Genomic DNA, 27765 nt, shown 5'->3' with positions numbered 1-27765 from the left:
GCTATTTGAAAGTTGAGCTATAGTCTATTACTATAGCTATAAAAGAGCGTAATAAAATGAAAATTGTTATCCGCCACGGTATTTAATGCTAATAAAAATTGGCATATAGATCTGCTAAAATATTTTATCGAATATGACTTATATGCATTGCAAAAATTAACTTCAAAAAATGAATAGAAAATAGAAAAAAAGAGAAATAAAGAGAATCGTACATGCATATTTTTTTTTTTTTTGAAATGTTATTTGGCATATATTTGTATAAAAATTTAAATATGGCAGATATTAAAAGAAAAAAGAGAGAAGATAAAATATAAGAGCAAAGTTCAAAATAAAAAAGAACTATATTTTATTATTATTATTATTATTATAGTTTATTACATGAAATAAACTGCGTTTCTTTATTGTTTTTTTTCTCTTTATTTTTTCTTCTTTTTAAAATAACTTTTTTTTTTCATTGCTTTACTCATTTCTTGTAGATTTTTTTTTTATCTCAGTCGAGGCATTAATATGGGTTTTTCTGTCTGTTTGTTAAAGAACATATTTATATGTATATACCTATATCGAGTCGTGTTGATTTTTTCACTTTATTCAAATTTTGGGTGCGTGCGTTTTACCATTTCATATAACGATTATTATTATTATTATTATTATTATTATTATTATTATTATTATTATTATTATTATTATTATTATTATTATTATTATTGTTATTATTATTATTATTATTATTATTATTATTATTATTATTATTATTATTATTATTATTATTGTCATTATAAAACAGGGACACCATTTCCGGTTTTTCATTTTTTTATTATTTATGACGTCTCATGTGCGGTTTTTTCCTGTTTTTTTTCTTTTCCGCATGACTTTAATGTTTTTATTATTATTATTATTATTATTATTATTATTATTATTATTATTATTAATTTAATATTATTATTATTATTATTGCTATTATTATTACTCTTTTGTATTTTTGTTTTCTTTTTCCCCTCTTTGATTTTTTCGATCATTGTTACTCCTAGTCCCGTGATTTGTTTCATTTTTTAATTAACAAATTTTCTTTGCGTATTATCTTTTCATTTTTTAAATCATTCAGCTCTTTATTTTCAATTCTAGGCCCTAATACTCAGATCAAAATATCGACAGGCATAAGATTTTCTCTGTCTCGTTGCCTCTCGAACTTATCATTTGTTTCTCGCCATTTTTTTAATTCTCTTGGCTAGATTTCGGAATTTTATTTTTATTAATTAATTCGCACAAAGCGTTTTTAAAATTTCTTATTATTATTATTATTATTCTTATCATTGCTAATTTTATTCTTATTATGATTATTATTAATATTTTTTAACTATGAATTTCTTTGGTAGACGTAGATTAATTTAAGAGTAATCATTAAGATCTCACATTTTCCTTTTTTTTTTTAAGACAATGTGTAGATTTCAAGACAATACATTGAAAAACAAAATGCTCGATTTATAATCACGAAATAATACAAGTGCCAAATGGCTATTTTCTTTAAAAAAATTTTGTCCATTTTTTCTTTATATTAATCACTGTCTTTTATTATTATTATTATTATTATTATTATTATTATTATTATTATTATTATTATTATTATTATTATTATTATTATTTTATTTATGAAGTTCAATTTTTTCAATCGAGAGGAAACGAGATTTTGATTTTTCTTCATATAGAAGTGGTAATGAAAGGAAAAAATAATAAATTCATGATTTAAATTTTGCGCCAATTTTGATTATGTAAAGTTTCATAAACATTTTCTTGATTTTTATTTTTTTTTAAATCCATCACAAATTTTTTAATTCGCTAACGTAGTAAAATTCTTTAGTGCCAAAAAAGATTAAAATAAGAAGGAAATTAAAAAAAAATAGAAAAAGAATGAAATAATATAAGAAAAAAACGAAGCACAGATTGCATAATTTAATGAACGGAACGAAGAGGAAAATAATCATCTCGATCGCTATCATTTTTTTTTTGTTTTTATTTTTCATTGATATTTATCATTTAATAATGATTCGTTTATTGAGTTCCGTTTATATGCAAACGTAAATAAAAGAAAAGAAAAGAATATATGGAGTATCAGTGGTTGTAAAGTTAAGAAAGAAAAAAAAAAAGAAAATATGAAAAAAGGAGCAAAGAAAGGAGAAAAGAAAGAAAAGAAAAAAGAAATTTTATATATGTATATATATAAATATAAAATATTATTATACATATATTTATGTATATACATATATAATATAATTTCTCTTATATATATACTAAAACTATATATATACACACATTATATGAAAAAATAACAAAAGAAAAGAATATTAAATGATTATAAAAAATCCTTGCTTAGTCAGTTAAAGTACAAATGTTTAAATGTATTCTACGATTAGGTGATAAGTATAAACTGAAAGAAGTAAGCATGCGTGCGTGTGTGAAAGGGGCGAGAAACTGTGTGGAAGAGTAAAGATATATAACGCGTAGCTGCGTATAAAACTTGGTTTCATTCCTTGATAAGCCTCTGATATAGCTTTATTTATATTCGCATTAGTTACTTGACATTTTATAATACTTAAAAAAAGATGAGACGGGCTGATAGAAAAGACGAAGTAAAAAGAAAATGTGACATGACTTTTTTTTTCTTCGTTTCTTTTCCACTCATTATATATACATATATATATATATATATATATATATATATATATATATATATATATATATATAATATATATACATATATGTACGCGCGCGCGCGCGCACACCACATACACACACTATATATATATACATATACAAAACCATGTTTATTTTGATATTAAAAATAATGACACACACGTTCCTTCTTTTTTTTTTTTCTTGAAAAATCTTTTCTTTGACATATCAAATTGACCACAAATGGACACATTAAGAAACCATTGCATTCCATCGGCGTCATTGCGCGCTTTTCAATGTTCCCATGATCTCTCTGAGTGTTTTTTCACTTTTTCAACGATGAATCGAAACCTCAGTGTTTTAATAACGAGATACCTCTTGTTTGAAGCGACATCTAGCATATTAGACTAGGAGACAATTGAAAAACGTCCATGAAGCAAACTAGAAAAAAAAAAGTTCTTCTATGGAAAAATATTGTACATTCGTTAACAGCGAAAAATTATATATTCGAATAAGATCATTCTTGATTTATCTGGCTCGGCGTTCCTTGAACTGAAACTGCGTTTCTTTCGTTTTACCATTTTCATGCTTTTTCGAGCCAAAAATCATAAAAATCTTGAAGAAAACTGAATTAAATGTAAACAACAAAAGAGTTCGAGTGAAGATGTTATTTCAATCAATGAATTAAGAAACTGTAGAAGAATAATACGCTCTTTCAATGTGCAATGTTACAATAACATATTATTTATAGTTTATAATTTATTATCTATAAGTTGTAATATTAGAATAGTAGCTAGTAATGTTTTATTGCAATTAACAACTTTCATTTAAATGTTTCTTTATTCATTGTTTCAACTTCGGTTAGGGAATATATTTTTAACAGAAATTATTTTTAAGTACATTTTATCTGATATAAAATATTTCTATCTTAATTTTGTTTGTAATTATTTGTATTTCTTCAGAACTTGTTCATTGATCATCAAATCTTGTACCTGGAAATGGTATTTCTGAAAAAAAAAAAAAAAAATATTCTAGTCATAAAGGGTTCAAAAAGCTTAAATTTTTCATTTAAACTAATAATAGATTATCAGAACTTGTACAGTCTTTCTTGCTATCGCGGAGGACATTAGAGGATTTGTTTATTTGTAGAAAAATTTGACAAATTCACGAATAGATCTGTCTTGGATCTGAATTGTTTACAAGCTTCTACGAACAATTTCATAATAAAAAAAAAAAAGTTTTCATATAAAAGAAAAACAAATCAAAATTTCTTCTAAATAGTGAGAGAAATAAGGTGACAATTATTGTTGACTATTATCCATTGCAAAATAATAAAACAAAAAAATGAAAAAGAACGCCGAGCCATCAATATATGGAACTACTATATATTGAAATTAAATAAAAAAATATCTTTGAAGGTAAGATTTATCTGACATGATACCTATTCAGATATTGCGAGTATGTTTTAAACAGGAGAGTAAAGCCAAAACAAAAACAAAAAAAAAAAGAAAGAGATACATATTATAAGTGAAAAAAAAAATGGAAATGATGAAAAAGAAAGAAATAAATTCAATACAGTTCGTTATGCGTAAACCATGTTTTCCTAAGACCTCCATTGGTATTTTTTATTAGACTATTCGCAAAAATGGGATGGATTTTAAGAGAGAAAAAATGTTCCGACATATTGCTTAAATAATTCAAAACTATGTAATCTATATAAAAAGGATAGTATAAGACGAGAGAAAAATGCTAAAGATGCAATATGAAAAAAAAGCGTGTATTCCAAATATATTTTTTATATATGCTAATGGGATGCCAAGGAGCATGGTCACGTTATAAACGTTTAAAAAAAGAACAATACTGTATTATTTAGCGCGAATTACGCGTACAGTTATATGTAAAAAAAATTTGCACATTATTGCATAGGCATATTATCGATTATGTAATCGATTGTCGGTCTCCCTTTCCTATTCAGCCTTTAGATAAAATATATATGTATATATACGTATATGTGTATAAATACGTATATTGAATTCACACATATATGTATATCTGTTTCTCTAATTAAGTCCTTCAAACGAGAAAGAAAAAAGAAAAAAAAGAGTGATATCTTTGATGATTCTAATTTTAATCCCTCCTTGCATCTTCATCCGAATTTCCCCAAAGTTTGTTAAACCTAGTCTTATATATATATATATATACATATACATATATATATATATATATGCACACACACGCGCGCGCGCGCGCGCGCATACACGTCATATAAGTGTTACTATATATATATATATATATGTATATATATATATATATGTATGTACGTATATATTATGCACAATATGCATATGTACGCATATATATATATTTATATATATATATATATATATAAAATGCGAGGTCTCTCTTCTCGTTTAAATGGGGATTTTCGCTTATTATTATATTATTATTACTACTATTATATTATTATTAATATTTTTTCTCTTTCTTTTTTTCCTTTTTTCTTCTCTACGTCAGTACCTACTAAATTTTTGGTTTCATTTTTATATGAAATATTCAAATTTATGGTATTATACGTATACACATCTATATACACTTTTACAAACAATAATAAAATAAAAAAAAAATAAAACGAAAAAATATTTTAATCTACGTACTATATTAATATTATGTATTTAAAGATATGTGAAGAACATTTGCTACTTATATATTTGTCAGATGTAAGCGTGCGCTATGTTTGGAAAAGTATCTTCACGGGCGAAACTGGGGAAGGAGAGCAGATTATTGTTGCTATTGCTCTAAAAATTTTTTAGTTTTTTGTAATGATGTTGAATATAATTATTGAATTGACGTTTTTTCATTTCGAAATCGCATGATTGATATTATTTTTAAAGAAAGTCTTTAAAAATAAACTTTTTATACCTTGTCAATTCCCCCAACTTCGTTGCGTCCCGTGCGGAACACATTTCCAAACAAAAGAGAAAAAAAAAGTTACTCAACTAATGCAGTTCTTTGAAACATGTAGGAAACATATGTTCTTGTCTGCGTATAGGCTGCAAAATGCAATAATAAATATATTGTGATGCTCACAAAAGCACATAACATAAAATTATAATGTTTAAAATATTTCATGTGATTTTGGAAACTGTTATATTTTTTATTTCCTGCCAATTGTTTAATTTGTAATGTTGTTCTTTGTTCTTTTTTCAATAAAGTAAGCAAACCAACTTTATTGACGTTTTGTATTTTTTTGTAATCATCACATTTTTGAAATTTTTTTTAGCAATTTTAGCTTTCATCGACTGGATTTTTTGGATTATGCGAAAATGGATGATTATAGATACCAAATATGAATGTAAAATACATTTCATATAAGTACTTTTATTTTATGCTTACATACAATTTTATATACAAATATTTCAGCTTTCAATCAGAATCAGAATCTCGATGGTTATATTGTTGTTTTGGTAGTTCTTCTTGCAATTCCAGGACGTGTTCAATTGGTTTTGGCTTTCCATCATCTCCAATTCTACAAGGCTGCACTACACCTTCCCTGATATAATAAAATTGATTTTAAATTTATACGAAATATAAATTAATTATCATATCTTTTAATAAATAATTATATGAACCTTGTTAATTTATCAACAAGACCAATGAGTTGTAAGGCTTCATATTCTTTTTGTTCCTCACTCATTCCTTCTAAAGGATTAGGTTTTGGATGCTCAAAACAGCCAGTTACTGGATTAATTCTTTAATATAAACGCAAATTTTATTAAAATTATAACATAATTATTAGAATTTTAATTAAAGACAAATACTTACTGTTCCTTGTGCTTCAAGTATTCTTCAGTTTCACTATCTTCTGATTCAGAAGAATAAGCAGACCGCATTTTTTTATTCGATCCCAATAATCCTTTGTTTGCAAACATTCCAGCAGCATTTCCATATCCCGTATATTTTACCATACGAGTAACTAAAAACAATAATAATTTACAAACAAATAATTTTATTTTAAAAATAGATTTTTTAAAAGGTTTTTATATTTTATTAAATATCTGCAGTCTTACCATTTTCTTTACAGAGTATGAACAAAAACTCGGCAACGAGATCTCGTAACTCTGTCAAAGGAGAAGTTAATAATTTACACAACTTTGCCCTCAAAGTAGTTCCTTCTTCTGGGCGATGCATTACATCTTTTAGAGGAGGTAAAATCTAAAAAAACAAAAAAAAATTTGTGCAATAAATTTAAATATTTTTAAAGAATTCTCAAATATTTTCAAATAAAAAGAATTAATAACCTGTAGCCTGGTATATTTTCGAATTAATCTCTCTGCTTTAATCATTCTGATAAAAGCAGTAACAATTGGACTCAGATTCCCTATTAAGTCATCCTTGCAATTTAGTCTTCTATCTAAAAATTTTAATAAAACAAATACTGCACTCATATCCATATTTTGGAACACTTGCTTGTGTTTCTCTTTGGTAGGAGATATTATTTCTGAATAACAATTATATGGCATCACAGTTAATAAATTTGCAATGTTGCTGAAATAAAAATTAATAAAATAATAATAAGATAATGTATATATTTGATATTTTAAAAGATAATAAATACCTTTGAAGATCATTGTCTTTTTTGGATTTGAATAATAATAATTTATTCAAAATTGAAATTAAATTTTTACTTTTTTCTCCTGTTGTATTGTCTGAATTTATATATAAATTAAATAATGCTTTTAAAATTTCACACACTAATATAGCATTATCTTCTTTGATAAAATGTAATTTATCTTGTTCACATTGAATGCATATATTTTTCAACATTTTTATGAAACATTCATCTCCATTCAATTCTGTTTTAACAATTTGTCTAGTGGAAATGTTTAAAGCAGTAATTAAAAATACAATTCTTGTATCAAATAACATAATTTCATATGGAATTTTTTCATTGTATTTTCTTATACGATCAATTAGACATGGTAAACAATGTGTTTTTGGTAATAATTCTTGAACCTTTATACTATTGAATATTAAATTACATAGTAATTTAAGAGCTTCAATATTAACTACAAAATAAATAAGAATTAAAGAAATTATATTTATAAATTATAAGTCATATTTATTATAATATTTTATGCATAAATATATTATTCTTACCATTGCTATAGGTGCGTAGATTTATATTTACGTCCCTTAGAGCTGCATTATCTAATATAATACCTAATCTTTCGTCTGTGATTAATTCGTTTAACTTTGTTTTGTCTCTGCTACGTTAATGGAGAAAAACAACAGAATTACTTAATAATAATAGCAAAAGCTAGGTCTACATTTAAAGCAATAACACAAAGTGGTGTCAGAAAAGTTCTAATGCTTTGCTAAAAATAAAAATGTATTTATTCAATAAAGTTTTTTTTTATAAACTCAATAAGTCAAAATATAAAATTACACAATGATAGCTCATATAAATATACATAGTCACATTATAATATTACCTAAGTATTCGCAAAGTGGATAAACAATTATAATGAAGAGATGATTGTGAATTGTCTGATAGACATCGAAACAATGTTTCCCATAATTTTTCACGTAATTGATCGTTATTTAGTTCTTCAAATACTGTTCGATTTTCATACTAGAATAGCAAAAAATCAATTTGTATTATGAATTTTTTATAAAAATCTTTAAAGCTTTTAAACTTACATTTTTCTGAAAGACAATAATATTTTTTGAAAATTCGTCGCCTGAATCTGAAATTATTTTTTGCACTAACACATCCATGTTAGTATTAACATAATATAGAACTGAAAAGTTGATACTTGAAATAACACAGGGGCAAAGGGAATATTCCACTTTACTTAACGATACACAGTGCTATATGATCTTATATCTGTTTATAAACATAAGATTTTTAATCAATAGGCGTGTCTATTTTTATGATTATATTAATTTTTTAATTTTACACAGTATATTTCTGAAAATTCAGAAAGAATTAAATTGAAAATTTAAACACTGTTTTACACATAAATTAAGTCATCATAATAAAGTAACCTAAATAAGTAAGCGCCATCTAGAAGTAGTAATACCATCTACTAGTAATAATAAAAAATATCTAAAATCAAACTTAAGTTAATTAGATTTTGTTCATAATTATATTCTTCTCATTTTTGAGAATTTAAATTTAAATTTTATTTGTATAATTTTTTATATAAATAATTTAAATATTTGTATTAAGCAATAGAAAGAACTTTAACTTTTGAGTTAATAATTGGTTCAATACTATTTGAATATTTCGTTAAAGTAAAAATTAATCATCAAATCATGATTTTGTCAAGTAAGTTTTTTATAATTTGATTTTTACGAAACTAAGTTGGATTGTAGAACTATAAATAAAGATTTTTAATTTCTTGATATTGATTTGTTTAAACTTATAAAATTAAAAATTTAACTTGAATCTCAATTAGATAATCTCAAATATAATTAAAACAAAGGAAATAAATATAATAATATTTAAGATATATCTTTTTATTAAAAAATTGTAATGTGTGAGTTATAAAATATTCTAATATCAAATCATACATACTAGAGTATTAATATATTGTATTTAATTAATATATATCATTTTCAGAGAATTATTTCTGGATATCAAAATAACTATAGGTTATATATAATTGATATATAAAAATATCGGTTGAGCCTTATTTATTAAATTATAAGCTTTATTATTATTTAAATTATTTAAATTGCTTATTAATGCAAATTTATAATTTAATAAATAAATCTTAAATAACATTTTTATATATCAATCTTTGTGTTTGTTTTGATTTTTAGAATCAACATTCTAAAAAATATTTCACGAATGTATTAACATGTTGTATAATAAATATTATTTTTCACTAATGCACTTTAATTGTTTATGATATTCTCATTAATATTATTTATATAATATCATTAATAATTTATATATATAATTCACTTTATAATTGAAATTTTTAATAATTATACCAATTCTATTGACTACTAAATTAAAGCTAGTGAAGTTTAAAATTTACAACGTTCTTTCAAAAAAAAATAATCTGATCTTTCTCACGGAAGTTACTTATACTTCCCTTAAGGTGGCAGAACCCTTATTACTCACAATCCACGATGCCTCTGGCAACATTTTATTGAAGATTGACCCTGTAACACATATAAGGTCCGTTTCTAGTGGAATTGAAGACTCGATGGAAGGGCGTGGAACTTAAGAAGAAACAGGTTTCTATTCGCGGAGGTTTCTATTTACTGGCCGTCGACTCTGTGGTCGATGCTCCGATAATCTGGTTCAACGACTTTCTTCTCCGCATACAGAACAAGTTATGGATATTTCTTTGACCTCCTTGTATGTGCGCGCGCGCGTGCGGATTACATCACATTCTTGTAATCGCATGCTCCAAGTTTTTTCGCCGGGAGAGACGCCATAATGCATAAAAACATTTCCAGAGAAATGCTAGTATTAGAGAAGTTATACATAAAATTGCTAATTATATATTATAATTATAAATTATAAAACTTCCACTAAAATTCTAATTACTTTATTTTATATTTTTTCATATTTATAATATAAAATAATGTAAATAAAATAAAATAATATATAAAATATAATATAAAATGTATAGATAAGATTTTATAATTTACATGATTTTGTATAGGAATTTTTATTGATTTTTTATTAATTGCTAGAAGAATGATTTCTATTGAATATAAGTATGTATATAATCTAGAAATCTATAAAATAGATTTCTGATTATCAAAAATTGAAAAATGAAAAATCATTGTTTAAACAAATTCTCTTTCATTATGTACTATTTTTATCATTTCGTACATTTACACTTTTCTCTACGTCACAAAGGATTTTTCGTCACTTAGATTATTCTGAGATTATTTTTGATTGTGATTTGTAACGAAAATAACGGTTGAAGACAAAGATTAAAGGAAAAAAAAAAACAAAGAAAGAAAGAGATAATACTTGAATCGCATTAAATGTGCACATTATATGTAATGAAGAAAAGAGCAACGATATAACAGGTGTCTTACACAGAAAACATATTGATATTGTCAAGCTCCAAGGACATACCGCCATAAAAATTCATTCTATTCTGGCAGGCATAAAAAAGGGCTTGGTAGAGGAACAATGACCTTGAAGAGTAGGGTTGTCCAACGGGTGAGAATAGTGCGTTCATAGATGCGTAAATTATGCTTCATTTTCTAAATAAAACGTAGTATTTTTGTTTTTTTTTCTTTTTTGTTAAAAAGATATTGAATTACTGCTTTTTGATGAAATTTATTTAAATTTAAAATAATGGAAATTTATTTTTATTATTTAATTGTAAATTATAATTAAATTATAGATTATAATTAAATTATTAATTTAATGAAATAATTAAATATAGTTTTATATTTTAATGATGATGAATGATGGATTATAAACAATAATTTTAACATAAAAGTGATTATAAAGTTATTATTTACTGTAAATAAATAATTTACAAAATTTATAAAGTTAAAAGTTTATAAAAAGAAAATTTAAAATTGCATATAATATAAAAAATACATATGGATAGATATTGCTGTATGAAGTGATTCTTGAATATTTTAATTAGTAAAAGTCAGATTTTAGAGTTAGTTTTTCTGAAATTATACGAAAGTCGAGAGGGCAAGAAAATATATATGTATGCACATGTGTTACGTATAGTAAGCCTGCGGTAGATGCACTTTTGGGAAATCATGCATATACGTGGCAACATCGCACGGCGGGCTCACATTCCACGTGGTCAGGACCGGTTTGCGGGTGTCGACCCACTGACACTCGTCTACCACAGATAAACCTTGGCCCTGCATATAGAGTACACCTTATTTATGTTTCTTTTTATTGCAACTAGAAATATTTTAGTTATTAATTTTATAGAATTGTAATCCATAATTCATAGAATGAGACAATCAAAATAATTATTTGATCATATAATAATAAAATTTTATCAATATACAAGTTATAAATTTTATACATAAATCGTAAAGTTATAAAAATAAAAGTCAATAAAATTAGAATGAAATATTCGCATACAACAAATATTATTACTAGAAGATTAGAAATTTGGAAAAGATAAAATCTAATTATAATTAAATAATATGTACATTATATAAATGTGCAAGAACAATTTGATTCATACATTAACACTTCATATCGATACACATAAAAAGAACTCAGCATGCATTGGAAGGCCATTGACCGGAGGGATTCCTGATCGATGATCGGCTACCTGCTGATACATTGTTCCCTATACAATAGCGAAAGTATTGTCGGTCTGGTAGGAACTCTCTGGCGTCAAGTGCAATTATTCCATGTAACAGTGCACTTTGTTCCTACTATTGAAGATGTGCTTTGCCTTGTGGTATAACCATTCATTATAAGTACCGAGTGCAACGCCTCTCCATTCACTTGTGCGTATAGACCTCTTAGCATAATTCTATGTGTATCTTCTTTTCTCAAAACATAATTACCAAAATTTACATTATCAGAAAAAAAAAATTATTGTAAAATGTTACTTTTTTTAATAATTTTAAAATTATAATAGTAAAATCAAAAAAATTAATAAAGATATGAAAATATAAAAGAATTATTTTATATTTAATACTTTTCTATTAATTGAAATTCGATAAAATTAAGTCATAAATATAATTAAACAAATTTATATAATATCTTTTACAAATTACAATTTTTTTTTGTTTTGCTCAGATGATCCAAGCAAATTTTTAGAATGATTTTCTAAAAAAATTAGGAAGATAAGAAGCACATGTGAAGAAAAACAGGTTTCTCATGGGGATTGAAAGCCGCTTGCATCTATTTTTTTTAGACCAAACTAGCTTAGATCCATATAAAACTTTCATTTTTCTAGCGAATTTAATATATTTGTATGTATTTTTTCTGTATATTTTAAATAAGATTCATATATCTTATCTTATCTTAGAAACTATCTATTTTATTTCTAATAAGTTATATTATTTAATATTATTAATATTATTATAAAATTGAATAGTAAGTATTTATAGAATTATTTTCTGTTTTCTTTCATTTTTACAGTTATTGATAAAATACGCAAGAATACAAAATCAAGAATTCTATACTATCTGTAAAGGCGATAAGCAAACAGTTAATATCCCTCTATCATCGCTTTGCCCAGATAGATAATGTGCAACGTTGCTATATTTATCACTAATATATTCTCTTTATTGTATTTTTCTCTTTTTTTATTTGAGAATCATTAATTTTCCTTTTAAAGGCTTCGTGGAAATATACGCAACAACCCATAGAAGCTTTTCGCTTGTCTTACGTTTTTTTAGTGAAAATCCGGTCGTCCTGAGACAAGAGGGAGCAGGCTGCTGCTAAATCTGGAACCCAACTGGATGTTCTATTAAATAGAACTGTGATACCTTCAAAAAATTTCATGCACAAACCATATTTTATAATTTAATTCACAATATAAAATATCTGAAAATATATAATAAATTTCAAATTTTTAATTTTTAATTAATTCTTTAAATAATACATAAATTAAATTGTGTTATTCTATTAAAATCTGATTTTTTTAAATTAAAAATTGAAAGAAAAATTGTGTCTCTAAATGTAATTTTCTATTTCATTATTATTTAATAATAATAATTAATAATAATAATAATTATCTAAATTAAAATAATTAATAATAATCATTAAATAATATATAAATAAGTACATATAAAACAATATTTTAAATATTTTCTTTCAGATACTGCTCATATTTAAAATGCAATGTAATGCTATATTTCAAATAAATATAAAAATTTAATTTTCAATGTGAAAACAATCTAACTAAGATTGTCATATTTATTTATCGAATATGGAATTTTTTCAATAGCGTAACAGTATACAAGGATTCACCTTAGTAGCTTCGCATTCCCCTTTTTTTCTTCGATCAAAAGTCTCATTCGATGGCGCACTCACACATCTATACCTTCTAATCATATTTGTGTGAAACTGTGCATGCGTGCATGCGAGCACGCAAGAAAATGATTTTCTTTTATCATGGTCTGTTTTTATCATCTCTGCTTCTTCTTTTACTGTACGAACTAATCAAGATAAGATAAGATGGAAATTAAACAACATATTTTCGGCTCGTTTTTAATATGCCACTTCGCGAGCTTTGGTAAACAAAACGACGCAATGATCAATGTGCATTAATGCATGAAAGGAAGAGCGAAAAATGTGGTAAACTTTTTTATACATATTTCATTTTATTTTTTAATTTTTCAATTTATTTTTTATTTATATTCATTATTATAACAATTTTATCTCATTATCGTAATAATTTAAAATTTTTTATAATATTTACAAAAATTGAAAAATTTTTGTAAAATAGGAAAAGAAAAAAATAAAAAATGAAAAACACAATGTCAATTATGATAGAAACAAAAATTATTTGATTTCCGTGATCATGAGAAAAATTTTATAAGATTTTATATTAAAACATAATCATCATAACAAAATTATAGGACATGATAGCAATTTTTGAAAACATATAACATAAGTTTTTATTTCTCATCACATAAAATTAATAAACAGAATAATGATCAAGACAATTCTTAAATTTGTAATATTTATTTAAACTAATTAATCTATTTACATATATATTTTGGAAAAAAATTTTTTACTTCGATTATAACTTATATATATGTATTAGAAAATTTTTAAAATGTGCAGAGTTATATAACTTTTTAAATGCTTTATAAAATTATTTTACATATTAATATTTCGAAAAATTATGTAATGTGATTTTCTAATTATATAATTCTCTAAATCATTTTGAATATTATATCAAAATATTTTCTCTATTATATATTATATATATTATATTATATTCTTCTATTATATTAATATAATAGAAAGGTTCTTAAAAATTTATTTATGAAAAATCAATTTTACAAAAAAATTACAATAAGAATATTAAAAAAAAAAATGATAGAGAAATTATGATTATAATTTTAATAGAATAAAGAAATTGAACCGTTGCTTAAAAACTTAGGATAAAAAGAAAATCTAATGGCCATCGCTATGCTGATACGCAAGTAAAAGACGTGGGTGTACGCACACGGCGCCATATAGTTATATATATATACGTTTATACTTGCAAGTATGCACCAGTTGCATATGTCTGTGTCATACCCCGCAGGATATTGGCCTAAACGTAGCGTGATTGGCCGATCGTGCAACCAGGGACGATGGTGTCTGTGCAAGTCTCCTTGTGCATGCTAGTCAGTGGCGTAACTTTAGCATCTGTGCGTTTTTTTAAGTTGAATGTATATAACTTGAATATTATAACAAATAAATTTAAATTAAATTTAAATTAATTAAATGCTTTCAATAATATTATATTATTGTATATAAAAAAAACAATTTCGTTTAAATAAATTTAAACTAATATGATAATATAATAGATTTAGAATTAGATTAAAATTGCAAGTCATTATCAATAGGCTATCACAATTTATATATTTATATATATTAATATAACTATAATTATTATTCATATAAAAACTATTTAATAATTATATTTAATAATAATTATTATAATAAAATAATATAATTATAATTATCTAAGAAATAGATTTAATTTCTTAAAATTTCTTAAAATTTATAGAATTCGTAGTTAAACTTTCTAAAAATTTCTTCAAATGTTAATTTTCTTAAATTTTCTTATCAATAGACGCAGTTTGATAATCTGCTCATTAAATAAATGCACTAATCGCTTAACTATTTCTTTAAAGATCAAAATTATGTATTTATTTACTCGCAAACGTGTTTTCAGATACCATTCATTTATTGCTAATGTCTTTCATTCATTACTAATAAGGTTTTAAAATTTTAACCAAAATATTTCGCATAAAGAGCTGCCAGTTACGCCACTGGGCACACACAGCAATGGCGATAGTATACGAATACACACGTACGACACCCCTATGCGAGAAGAACCATGGCCATGACCAGCTCGGTTTAGTGCGTCTTCCACTCACGACTCGTCAGTGGTCGCCGAGTAGGCCGTGGGAGAGGATTCTTATTCGTATTATAACTTTATTTTGCTACGAGTGTGCACTTGATACCATTATTATTATCATCATTTGACTATTTAAATCTTAAAAGGAAATAACATAACAATTAAGAATAAACTTCAATGAAGATAACCAAATATTGGATAATAATTCTCAGAGCAACAAAAACGGTGGATAACAATAGAAAATAGATTAAAACGGAAATATAGAAAACGAAGATAAAAGTTTTTGTGAATTGTGTTTTTATAAATGAGACTTTTTAAGATTTGTTTATAAAAAAGGATTGCCAATTTATGAAAATTAAAGAGATGTGAAAAGATTCATTTTAATCAGCAGTTTCGCGCATGTATGCGCCCTCATACGTCATGCGCAGTTACTAGGGGTTGGATTCTCGCGGCAACATTTTTGTAGGCTGGTTTCGACGGAATTGAGTGACGAATACGAGTGCACACACATGTTAACTTAATCATACATCTCCTAGCGTACTCCTCGGCGGCCATTTGAACAGCTTCGTCATAGGCGCCAGCTTTTTTAAAAAGGAGGACCGTCTTGACGAGTAAGTCTTCGCTATTCTATATGATGTTTTAGATTCGTATCAATTTTTTCTTTATTTTTTTTTTTTATTATAGAAATTTATTATAATGTTATACATTGTATTCATAACTATATATGGTATTAGATTACAATATATTATGTGAAAATATAATAAAAAAATAAGAAAAGATTTTCATGTTTGATTTAGATTACGCTATATAATTTATAAATATTAATTAATTAGTAAAATGTAGTAATAATTTATTTTGCTTATTTATTTACAAATTATTTTTTAATTTATATTTATTAAAATTTAATTTATGTATTGGAGAAGAATTGATGTTACTGTTCGAATTTTAAATTTTGTATAAGTATTTTACGCACAGCATGCGTTTTGCACATGCGCATATGCACTTCTATTAAATGAAGATAGTTTCACATGAATGACTCATATCTCATGAAATTATGCTGTATAAATTTCACTTCTAATTAATTTCTAAGATTTAATAGTTAGAAAATGATTAAAAAATACAAATACATAAAACATTCAAATAATTATTTATAAATTTTTGGATTCAAATTTTTACATTTTTATATTTCTATCAAAATTTACCTATTCAAAATCTTAACAAATGTTTTAAAATCGGATATATAAGTCAGAACAGAACGTACATATTTATTAATCTTATTGTTATAATTTATTTTAGGTTCTGTTTTGTTAATTGATCGAAATGGCGAGCACTTCACAACAATATTGTTTGCGCTGGAACAATCATCGCTCTAACTTATTGACGATGTTTGATAAGTTATTGCAAAACGAGGCATTCACCGATGTGACTTTGGCAGTTGATGAAGGTGCATCCGTTAAATGCCACAAAATGGTTTTAGCAGCATGTTCCTCTTATTTTCAAACTCTATTTATTGATTTACCATGCAAGCATCCAATTGTAGTATTAAAAGACGTGAAATACTCTGATATTAAAGCTATCTTAGAGTATATGTATCGAGGCGAAGTAAATGTGGCTCAAGAACAATTAGCTGGTTTATTAAAAGTTGCAGAAGTATTAAAAGTGAAGGGATTGGTTGAAGAAAATAATTCTCAAAGTCATAGAGAAGAAGTGGAAACATCTATGTCTCCTCCGCCAGCCATAAGTACCAGTACAACCAGTAGTGCAGCTCACAGTAGTGGGCATACGTCTCCACCGCATTCTACAGGAACCACGTATAATATTTACGGCAAATCACCAGTTGATCGAAATAGCCGTTTAGTACTACCAATGTGGCCTTTATCAAGACTTCCTATTACTCATTCCAGTTCTAGCCATCAGACAGCATCACATCAACACTCCCCCATTTTAACCGGATCTTATGACAATGGCTTTGAAACTTCCCCATTGAAACGCAAGAAACTTTTGAATATGTTAATAAATAAAGACACACCGATTCTTAGAACGGTTCTCGGTCAAGGTCATGCAGATAGTTCTCAGGGGATTCCTCTGTTACATCCAGATAGTCAAGAGACTCAATTTAGAATTAATAGTAATGGCTCATCAAATGAAAATGATAGACGCAGTAATATAGATATAGTTCATGGAGAATCTGCACATAGTCCTTATACTGATGTTTCTATAATGGATGAAGACGATAAGCAATCATCGCCACAATCATATCCTCCGGATGTTAAACCAGGTAAGAAAAATAGATTTATAAAGAAATTTCAACTTCTATTGAATTACAAAAAGATCATATACAAATATAAAATGTAACGAATTATTTTTTACCGAAGAAATGATCAACTATGTACCAGTTCAAAAGCCAGAGTGGAAACGGTATAAACAATATACAAGAAATGATATCATGTCTGCGATCGAGGCAGTACGCTCGGGAATGAGTGCTTTGCAAGCAGCACGTAAGTATGGAGTACCCTCTCGAACTCTCTATGATAAAGTGAAAAAATTAGGGATTACGACGTCACGACCATTTAAGCGTGGCTCAAATGGTAGTGGCGCGTGTTTCCCTTATGGAATCGGTGGTAATTCAAATGGCAATATCTACAGTGGCGCACTTTCAGAAAACGAAAATGAAAATAGTAGCGTGATTGAGGATGCTGGGCCTATTCTTGATACATGTAAGTCAAGAGATAGTCCCGTGGATCTAAAGATCCTAGATACTACTCGTTGTACATCTAGCCCCTCAGTACATTCCGTAAAAGAACAAAGTAACGAATATCAGGTTGAAGATCTTTCTGTAAATCGTAAGACAGATATTCGTGTGATAATCCCGCCAACATCAGTAATTAAAAGCGAAGAAAATATAGTTTCCAATTTTTGCAGTCACGAGTAACTTAGATATATTCTTTTACTTTTCGTTATTACCAGTGTGTTCATTTGACAACAATTAAACGTACTATTTATCGGTTAATTAAATCACAAGAAAATTTTTATAAAGTTTTTAATAATTTAAGAGTATCGATTTAAAAAAAATTATATACAGGTATTTATAGTGTTCTGTGAATTAAAAATAGAATTTTTATTATTTGAATTATATAGAAGTCAATTCGATCAAGATCAATCATTTGGTTTCTGAAATTTGACTTCTAAATGCTTCATTTAATGATATTTTTTGTTTTATGGAATACGATGCTTTCTGATATAATCGAAAGCCTATGTCAAATGCAATAGATTAATGAAGCGATATAAGTGAAAGAAAAATGCAGTTAAATTAAAGCTAATTAAATCAGTTTAATAAATGACTCAGGGATCAATAGTTGATTCTTGCAACAATAAGCCATAGAATATATATATATATATTCATAAAAATTGCGGTAAAAATCGCCAGTATATGAGGTTTTTAAATCCTCTTCTCGGATTACCTTACACAAGACTGATTTATATGTTATGGATTCAAGAGACTGAGTAATCGATTGAGTTCCAAAATTGTTAAAGTTTAATGCTAAAGATCATAGAATATATTGCTTTCCCGATTTATAATAATATTTTATATATTATAAACTTACAAGTATATAATATTTATTGTTTGAAAGTTATTAAGGAAAAGAAAATCACATTTAATAAAAATATTCATATTCAAATATTTAATGAAATTGATCGTATATATTTTTTCATATTTATAATTAATTATAATTAATATATGATCTTTTGTAAAAATATGCGAAATATTTTCGAAATCGCATTAAACTTTAAACATTTTTGAATCAATGTATGAATATGCATGTTTTTTTTAAATTAATTTTAATCATTGTGATTCAATATTTTCATTTTTTTCGTTTTGCAATCTACCTAGTAGTACTATTTTAGAATCTTAATTGATTTTTTTAGATTATAATGTCGCGTAAGAAAAAAGGAAAAAAGAGTATACATTATTTTGAACATTTTGTTTTTAATTCTTTTTTCTTTTAAGAAAAATTTCCTATTTTTAGCATTAAATGCTATCAATAAAATATTATTATATATACGAAATATATAAAATCTAAGAGAAAACAAAAAGAAAGAAAAAAAGAGGTTAGAGAGTTATACAATTCAAATAATTTCATGTTATTGACTGAAGATATCACTGTTAACTTGTTAGTAATTATAAGATTACATTATCGTTACTGATCAATGGCCCTGGGATACAGCTGCAATATTGCTCAATATTAATGCATAATAATTACACACAATAGAACGAACTACCTCATCGTACAACGAACAATATTGTTCATTATTAACGTTAAGACTGATAGAGCCGAATCTGCGTTACCAATTTGATGAAATCGTGTTTTATTTTACAACGTGTATTTTATGTACGTATACACAACAAAAGAATATATATATAGAGCATATATATATATATATATATATATAAATTATAAAAAATATATTATGAACAGATATAAATTTTAATAGTTTTAAGCATAAAAGTTACAATGTCCTTAAATATGTTAATATAATCAATGGCTGGATATAACAATTTATAAAATAATTATAAATAAGCTAATTATAGACAATTTACTTACTATAAAAAATAGAATTAACTACAATTTTCGATTTTCTCTATAAATTGATATACTTGAATTTTATATCATTTGCTCTTGAGAAACAAATATTTTTTAAAATTTTTATTGAATTATAAAACTAATTATTTATCTGTCCATTTATACTGTCCACTTCTGCCAAATGATATATTTACAAATCATCTATTTAAAATCAATGTTTTATTATAAAATAATTTTTAAATTAATTTAGAAATTTTTTTTTTAATACATCAATTTTTATCAAAACTTATATGATATATGATATATTAATCATATTAAATGAATGATACATAATGTCTATTTTTGGTTTTAAGTTATTAGTTACAATTAAACAACTATGTTTATTAAATAATTGAGTTAATTTAAATCATTTGTGAAAAATTTCATAAATGAAATTTGATCTTTAAATACTAATACAAATTTAAATATATTCACATAAAATATCTTTATTAAATTATTAGTTTGAACATTATATATAATTAGTTTCAAGCATTAGTTTCAATTTGATGTTTCTTGTAACTGCATTTAAAATAAGTTATTAAATGTGTTCAATATGTGCTAAATATTTATCATACAACGGAAAAAAAAGATTTTTATAACATAAAAACAATATAGAGTTTTCATAGTTAATAGTTATAAACTGAAAAGTTATTAAGCTTATATACTTTCTTTTAAAAATTGATACCAGTCACTATAAGATCTCATTTTTAGAAAGTACAAACAGAAAGAATAAAAAATTCTATTCAGTTTTTATACAATGAAATTTGTTCATATTAAAATATAAGAGATTTCTACTATTGTTCTGTTGTTTTTTTTCCATGAAAACTGTTCATTATTTTTAATTGTATTACTATCTGGACAAATTTCACTGTGCCATTATTTGACATAAAAATACTCACCAATTAGTACAAAGAAAAACTGTCTTGAAATTGCTTTATTTAAATGAATTTTGCCTGAATATTTTTTTTTTCTATATATTTTATAATTTTCTTTTATTAGAATTGAAGAATGTAAATGAAATTCAAATAATTATCTCTATAAGTATAAGATTCAGGTGAAACGAGAATTTCATGATGGTTTTATAATAGAATTATAATATTGTACCTGTAATCCAGCGATTTTTAACCTTTTTATCTCATTGCACATAAACAACTAAAATTCCATAATACAAATATAATTCAAAAAATATAGTATATTTTTTTTATTGATAACAAAAACTATACATTTTTTATTAATTTAAAAAAATATTTTTTTTTATTATTGCAATAAAATGAAAATAAAATAACTATTTTTTTCATTATTAAGACAATTTTGTCTAATTTACTTTTAAAAAATTTTTTTGAAATTTCATTTATTTATGATAATTTATATTAAAAATATAATATACTCAAGATTATTTAGAACAATAGTTATTTATTATTTTTTTTGACTTATGTATATGAGATATTTTAAAAAATGTTGGACACAATGGTTGAAAATCGCTGCTGCAAATTAATCACAATGCGATTATGAAATAAAATAATACTATGTTTTGCATTCTGATTGAAATTTCACTTTATAAATTGACTATATTGCAATTCTTATCATTTTTGGAAGAAATGCTGTCATTAAGTTTTTTGTTATTTTGATATAAACAAATGAGTGTTATTATTTTCTATTCATTTCATGTAAAGATAGAATTTTTTATATAGATTTTTTTTTATAAGTAAATAAAATTTGATTTTAATGACCAGGATGCAAAGCATATATATAAAAATGACTGATTACAATAAACATTGAGTGATTAAATATGTTAAAAGCTATTTTCTCATAGATTTAATGATGAGATTTTTTTTTTAAATGACTTTGTTATGAAATATAAACAATAAAAAAATAATTAAACTAACTTTAATGATGTTAAAAAAAATAAAAGAAAATTAATTTACAGTAGCATAGTTAGCCATTTTATACCAATATTATTAAAATTAATTTGACAATGACATTTTGATCATGTGAATACATATTAATTTTTATCTGTTTTTTTCAAAGTCAAGAATTAGAATCCATCCTTTTTTTTTCATTAGATATATTTCACGGAAAGTAATTAAGGAAAATCTTATTCAAATCTATGAGAAAGTAATTTTTTGACAAGTTCAAAAGTTAATACCATATTATGTTATTAATATTATAATCATACTAATAAAAACAAATAAAATTAAAAAATAGATATAAATAAAAGATATATAATGTGCCTAAATAAACAAAGAATAGTTAATTACAATTAAAGAAATATAAAAATTAAAATGAATACTTAGAGTGAAAAATATTTAAAAAATTATACAAATATAAAAATAATATGTTTGAAACAAAAAGAGAAAGTATATAATATTAAAATAGAAGGTGCTCAAAAACATATCAAATAAATTTCAAAATCTATATAAAGAATCCATAAATTAAAAAGAAATATTGAAGTTAGAGTAATAGAAAAAAAAATAGAAAACAAAAATCTTAACAAATTATAAAATTATAAAATTGCGAAATTTTTAAGTAGATCAAACTTAATAAAATGATCTAGCGTTGAAAACTGTGTTTTTATATGTATATAATATAAATCTTAATTATTATGTATTATTGATGCCTTATGAAAATTAAAAATTTTAATATTAATCAGATTAAGATTGTATATAATTATGATTTTAAAAAAATTGCGGAGAAGAGGGAAAAAATTGTCTTTTGTTTATCGTATATAAATTTATTATCGTATTATTTTTTAAGACTGAATTTTTTTTGACATTGGAACTTTTCACAAAAACAAGTATACATATACATATGCATATATACATATGTACACACATACATAAAAATTGCACTTTTAATTAATCATAAGTTTCTATGTTTTAAATTTTCCGTCACATAATACGAAATTTCTGTTATGTGAATCTATGTTATTAAAATTGTATACAAGTTTGTTATGAAATATATTATTGTAAGAAATTCGTAAAGAAACTGTTTATCTTTGTATGCGAATAGATACTAAGTTTCTTCTTTAATAATAAACCGGTGAATTTTTAATAATTGAGAAAATTCTTCAAATTTTCCACAAAAATTCATTTACCTTTTCTTGATTTTCATATATATATATAATATCTTCAATATATAATATATAATGATGCAATATAGTCACAAATTTCAATTAAATCACGAAACAAGCAATCAAACAACAATATATTATAATTACATAAAACAAGATTTTAGTATCTTTAATATCTTATATCTCAATATGTATATTTTTTATTTTATATTATTTTATATCTTATAATAATATTAATCATTATCAAATTCTTACAATCAAGTACATTTTCAAATTCCTCAATTACTAATAATTGTAATCACTCATTTTCAAAAATCATTTCATTATATTTTGATTTACAGTCTTTTTTTTACTTTATCTTAGTTGAAATATTTTACTAGTGAGAAATACAATAAAGAGAAATAGTATAGGACAAAATTAGAAAAAATAAAGAAAAATTACAAAATAATAAAAAAAATCAAAAAGAAAAAGAGAAATTCAAAAAAAAAATAATAATAATAAATAGAAAAAAATAAGAAAAAGATAAGCAAAATCAACAAAACGAGATGAATCATGTATTAAAGAAAAAAGAAAGAAGATTATAAAATTAGAGAAAAGATTATAAAATTACGAAAGAAAGAGATCAGAAAGAAACAAAAGGAATCAGAAAAAGATAGTAAAAATCAGATAGCTATAAGACAAAAATAGATAAAAAAAATAAAAAAAATCATAAAGAAATAGAATTAATTGAAAAGAACAAAAGAAAGATAAAAAGAAATAGAAAAATAGAATTATCAATGCATCGACTTTTATAATTATCAGCAATCAAAAACTATACACTATGTCAGATTTCCTAGGTCAGTATGCATCATTCTAGTTATACCACACAGTACCTCTAATAAGTCTTATTCCAGACTACGCGCACGGAGAGAATAATTATGGGCTTGCGCAGATCGTTCAATGGAGGTGGGGGTAGTTGGCTAAGGAGAAATAAAGCCCCGAGCCCAGCCGGTGAATGCGGCCACGGATTGCGAAATTTTCCTGGTGTTTCGTTCTCCCGGTTAATGATAGGATTTCCATCCGAATCAATTTGCTTCTTCTTGGTAAGCTTTTATAAGCTTTTATATTTGTATTTTCATCCTCGATCTCAATCATACATAAAATAAGTAAACGAATTTAATAAATTTAATTTAAGATATGTTGAAATATGTTTTTTTAGGATTTAACATTTTTCAGAATATATTGGAACATCGACAGTTACTTGCGACGTTTTCCTGGATGTTGAGGCATGCGCCCTAAAAACTCTGGAATTGATGTATTGCAGAGCGCAGGTACAAATGAGATAATTCGCGTGTATGAAATCATGTTCGCATTTCCTATGTGCATTTACATATTTAAAAAAAATTGTTGTGTAACTTCATTTCTTTTATCTTATATTTTTTATTTATTTATTTATTTTTTTTATTATTTTTTTATAGATCTGCATTTATTACCTGCTGTGGATAGTGACATTGAGTTTAAAGTTTACTTTAGAACAAGAAACTACTACCACGAAAAATTGGGATTGCTCTGCAGAATGTATTTGTCTTTCTCCGAAACAGGTAAAGATATTTATAAAATGAAAAATACAATTATATTGTACTTTTAAAAAACAATAAAAATCATAAGAATTATATTAATATTTAAAAAAATTGGTAAAAAACTTATTTTATAAAAAAAAATAATTTTAATTAAAAACTTTACAGAACTATATAATATATACAATAAATTTATATGTTATTATTTTATATTTAAATATTTTAATACAATTTTAAAAAATTAGCATGGATTGATAATTGAAATTCTAAGAAAAAAGAATTATGAGAAATTAATTAGCTACATAAATAAGATATAATTATATAATAATTTATCAATAAAGATTTTTTTTATATTTTTTTTCAATTTTTTTAGCAAAAATATTATTGAATTAATTTTACAGGTTCTCTGCAATACAGGTGGGCTAAAAGACATTCCCACCCAACAGTTACCTCAGACAATAGAGGAACTTTCCTTAACGAAAAACAATTTTCCAATAATAAAAGGAGATGCGTTTGCTGGCTTAAAACTGTTACGGAAACTAACGATGGATGGTAATAATATATCGACAATACGTCCATTCGCATTTCGAGGTTTAAATAAATTGCGCGAACTTTCTATTCAGCATACACCTTTACCATTTATCGAAAAATTTTCGTTCGCAACTTTACAAAACGTATCAGTATTATTATTGGCAAATAATAAAATACGATATATCGAGGGTTATTCATTCGCCGGTACATCCAACATTCGTGTAATACTATTGAGCAATAACCCATTACTCAGAATCCAGAGTCATGCATTTTCAGGTGTAACAAATATAGTTCGCTTAATATTTCCGTCAGGAATAAGAACTATTGAACCAGATGCATTCGATGGCTTACAACATGTTGGACTTTTAAAATTAACTTATATGGACTTGTCTTCCCTGCAATCTTATACATTCCGTGGCTTATCTTATGTGCATTCATTGAATATTCAGGAAAGTGACTTGGGTATCGTTGAAAAGGACGCCTTCACTGGACTTGTTCATGTTGATCGACTGAATATATTAAACAACAAAATCGATCTAATCGAAAAATTGTTTCTACAATATGAAAATAGTATAGAAATGTTGAGATTTCATGGAAATCATGTTTTGGAAGCACCTCGTCATGCCAGAGACATTAATTTAGAAGTGAACTCTATTAGCGCTATCGATAACCATTTTCCTTGTGACTGTCAAGCTCATAATGTATTGGAAAGCGATTTTGTCAATGGCACTATTACCGAGTTTCAGAAAAAAAATTATTGTATCTCTCCAATTGAATACAATGGAAAACCGATGAATTTTGTGGATTTTGGTCTAATTGCCAAATGTTATGATAATGTCGTCCAAGATAATTTGGGTTCTGGAGTTGTTGGAATTTTTACATTGCCAATCACTTTATTCCTCATTCTTTTGTTCTCCATGAATTTCTTCCAATAAATTAAGATCAGCTTTATAAGATTCAGATGCATATCATTGAAATGTAATTAATAATGGGAACAGTTTTAGCTATTTTATGATTTATTTTAAGATATAAAATTTAATATTATTAATTTGTTATTTTTATAAATTATCGAATTTAAAAACGAAAAATGAAGCAACAATTAATTTCTTGAAATTACTAATCTCTTCAATAAAATCATCGATTTTAGCTCGTTAAACATTAATTATTAATAATTAACTTATTGAAGAGATTAGTGATATTTAATATATTTGATATCCTAATATATAATAATATTTTTCAGTACTGAAATGAAAATTTTTGATACTTTTTTTTTTTTTACTTTAAATTATTTTCATATATATAATATAGAGCATTGACATAATATAAATAACTTAAAATTAAAATTTTTTTCAATCTTATTTTATACGAAATAAAGTATATCAATAGCAATTTTAATAGATGTTTAATATTGTTGCACTTCTATCATATGAAATCATTGTAAAGAAACTTTTTCCATTCGATTATTATACTCGTACAATTTTAAGCATACTATGAGCTTTAACTAGCCCATATATTTGAGCTAGCAAAATTGCATTCATTTCAAATTTATTCTATAAATTATAGAAGCGAATTCACAAATAAACGATTTGTTTATTAAATTATTTTTAACCTATCCCTTAAATTATTTTTAATCTAGTCTGAAGATTTATTACAGAAGTATCTTTAAAAAATACATTATCAACAATTTTGATTGTAGATTATTTTTTTTAAATTTAAACCAATATCAATTTAAATATTTTACAATTTTCCTATTATCTCACTTACTCATATATAAGAAATTTGTTTCCTAATCGTTTTTGAAATATTTGTTAATATTAAGATAATATATATAATATGTTTATTTCCAATATGTTAATTATATTAAGGAAATTTTGTTAAATGTTTTATATAATTTTTTATTATATCTTTGATTATATAAAAATGATCAGAATTAAATAATTTATATCAACGATAATGAAAGTATGTAGAATATAATAATATAAGTAATCAATTTATATAAGAATTCTTTGGCAAAAAGTAAAATTTGCAAGTAAAATCATTTTGAAAGGAATTAATATAATAGCGCTATGTTCTTTTTTTTACGAGAATTTAATTCTTATTGGAAAAATATTTCTTTTAAATTTGTAGATTTGATTTTTTTGTAAATTTTAGATGTCTTTTTTTATAAAATTTTTTTATTATTAATTTTAAGGAATTAATTAAAAATTTTTCAAATCTTTGAACATTAATTTGCCATGTGAATTTTATATAGTCTTTTTTAT

General features: G+C 24.5%; 3 protein-coding genes and 1 long non-coding RNA gene across 9 annotated transcripts; 3 read left to right on the top strand and 1 right to left on the bottom strand.

Annotated features, from left to right (window-relative positions):
- Nucleotides 1-3553: 3553 nt before the first annotated feature.
- On the bottom strand, nt 3554-8806 carry ric8a (ric8 guanine nucleotide exchange factor A). Of its 2 annotated transcripts, XM_086917568.1 has the most exons (10): nt 8368-8806; nt 8160-8299; nt 7825-7934; nt 7283-7733; nt 6966-7212; nt 6735-6879; nt 6490-6640; nt 6297-6416; nt 6065-6217; nt 3554-3674 (listed from the first exon to the last, which is right to left on the bottom strand). In XM_086917568.1, the coding sequence occupies exons 1-9, from the start codon at nt 8443-8445 to the stop codon at nt 6091-6093; spliced, it is 1569 nt and encodes a 522-aa protein (XP_086773694.1). In that variant the 5' UTR covers nt 8446-8806; the 3' UTR covers nt 3554-3674; nt 6065-6090. The 2 variants fall into 2 exon arrangements, with proteins under 2 accessions (XP_086773694.1, XP_003695357.1); XM_003695309.4 differs by lacking the exon at nt 3554-3674 and having other exon boundaries at nt 6026-6217.
- LOC147658491 (uncharacterized) lies at nt 8769-10316 on the top strand. Its single transcript, XR_015295195.1, has 2 exons — nt 8769-8998; nt 9872-10316. It is a non-coding gene; the product is annotated as an uncharacterized LOC147658491 (long non-coding RNA).
- Nucleotides 10317-15752: 5436 nt separating this feature from the next.
- Nucleotides 15753-21651, top strand: LOC100864404 (uncharacterized). 3 transcript variants are annotated; one of them, XM_086917534.1, is made up of 4 exons: nt 15753-16336; nt 17022-18003; nt 18101-18223; nt 18386-18792. In XM_086917534.1, exons 2-4 carry the CDS (start codon nt 17046-17048, stop codon nt 18655-18657), a joined length of 1353 nt encoding a protein of 450 aa, XP_086773660.1. In that variant the 5' UTR covers nt 15753-16336; nt 17022-17045; the 3' UTR covers nt 18658-18792. The 3 variants fall into 3 exon arrangements, with proteins under 3 accessions (XP_086773660.1, XP_031773470.1, XP_086773661.1); XM_031917610.2 differs by having other exon boundaries at nt 18101-21651; XM_086917535.1 differs by lacking the exon at nt 15753-16336 and having other exon boundaries at nt 16774-18003.
- Nucleotides 21652-24338: 2687 nt separating this feature from the next.
- On the top strand, nt 24339-27102 carry LOC100871345 (uncharacterized). 3 transcript variants are annotated; one of them, XM_086917548.1, is made up of 5 exons: nt 24339-24499; nt 24633-24727; nt 24875-24997; nt 25375-25525; nt 25781-27102. In XM_086917548.1, the coding sequence occupies exons 1-5, from the start codon at nt 24412-24414 to the stop codon at nt 26437-26439; spliced, it is 1116 nt and encodes a 371-aa protein (XP_086773674.1). In that variant the 5' UTR covers nt 24339-24411; the 3' UTR covers nt 26440-27102. The 3 variants fall into 3 exon arrangements, with proteins under 3 accessions (XP_086773674.1, XP_031773473.1, XP_031773474.1); XM_031917613.2 differs by having other exon boundaries at nt 24340-24499; nt 25375-27102; XM_031917614.2 differs by having other exon boundaries at nt 24363-24499; nt 24616-24727; nt 25375-27102.
- Nucleotides 27103-27765: the final 663 nt, after the last annotated feature.

Source organism: Apis florea, unplaced genomic scaffold, assembly GCF_048593485.1.
Source record: "Apis florea isolate Af1SG1 unplaced genomic scaffold, ASM4859348v1 contig_2203_pilon, whole genome shotgun sequence".
NCBI classification, from domain to species: domain Eukaryota; kingdom Metazoa; phylum Arthropoda; class Insecta; order Hymenoptera; family Apidae; genus Apis; species Apis florea.
The sequence above is the reverse complement of the archived record's forward strand: the minus strand, read 5'-3'. Positions and strand labels throughout refer to the sequence as shown.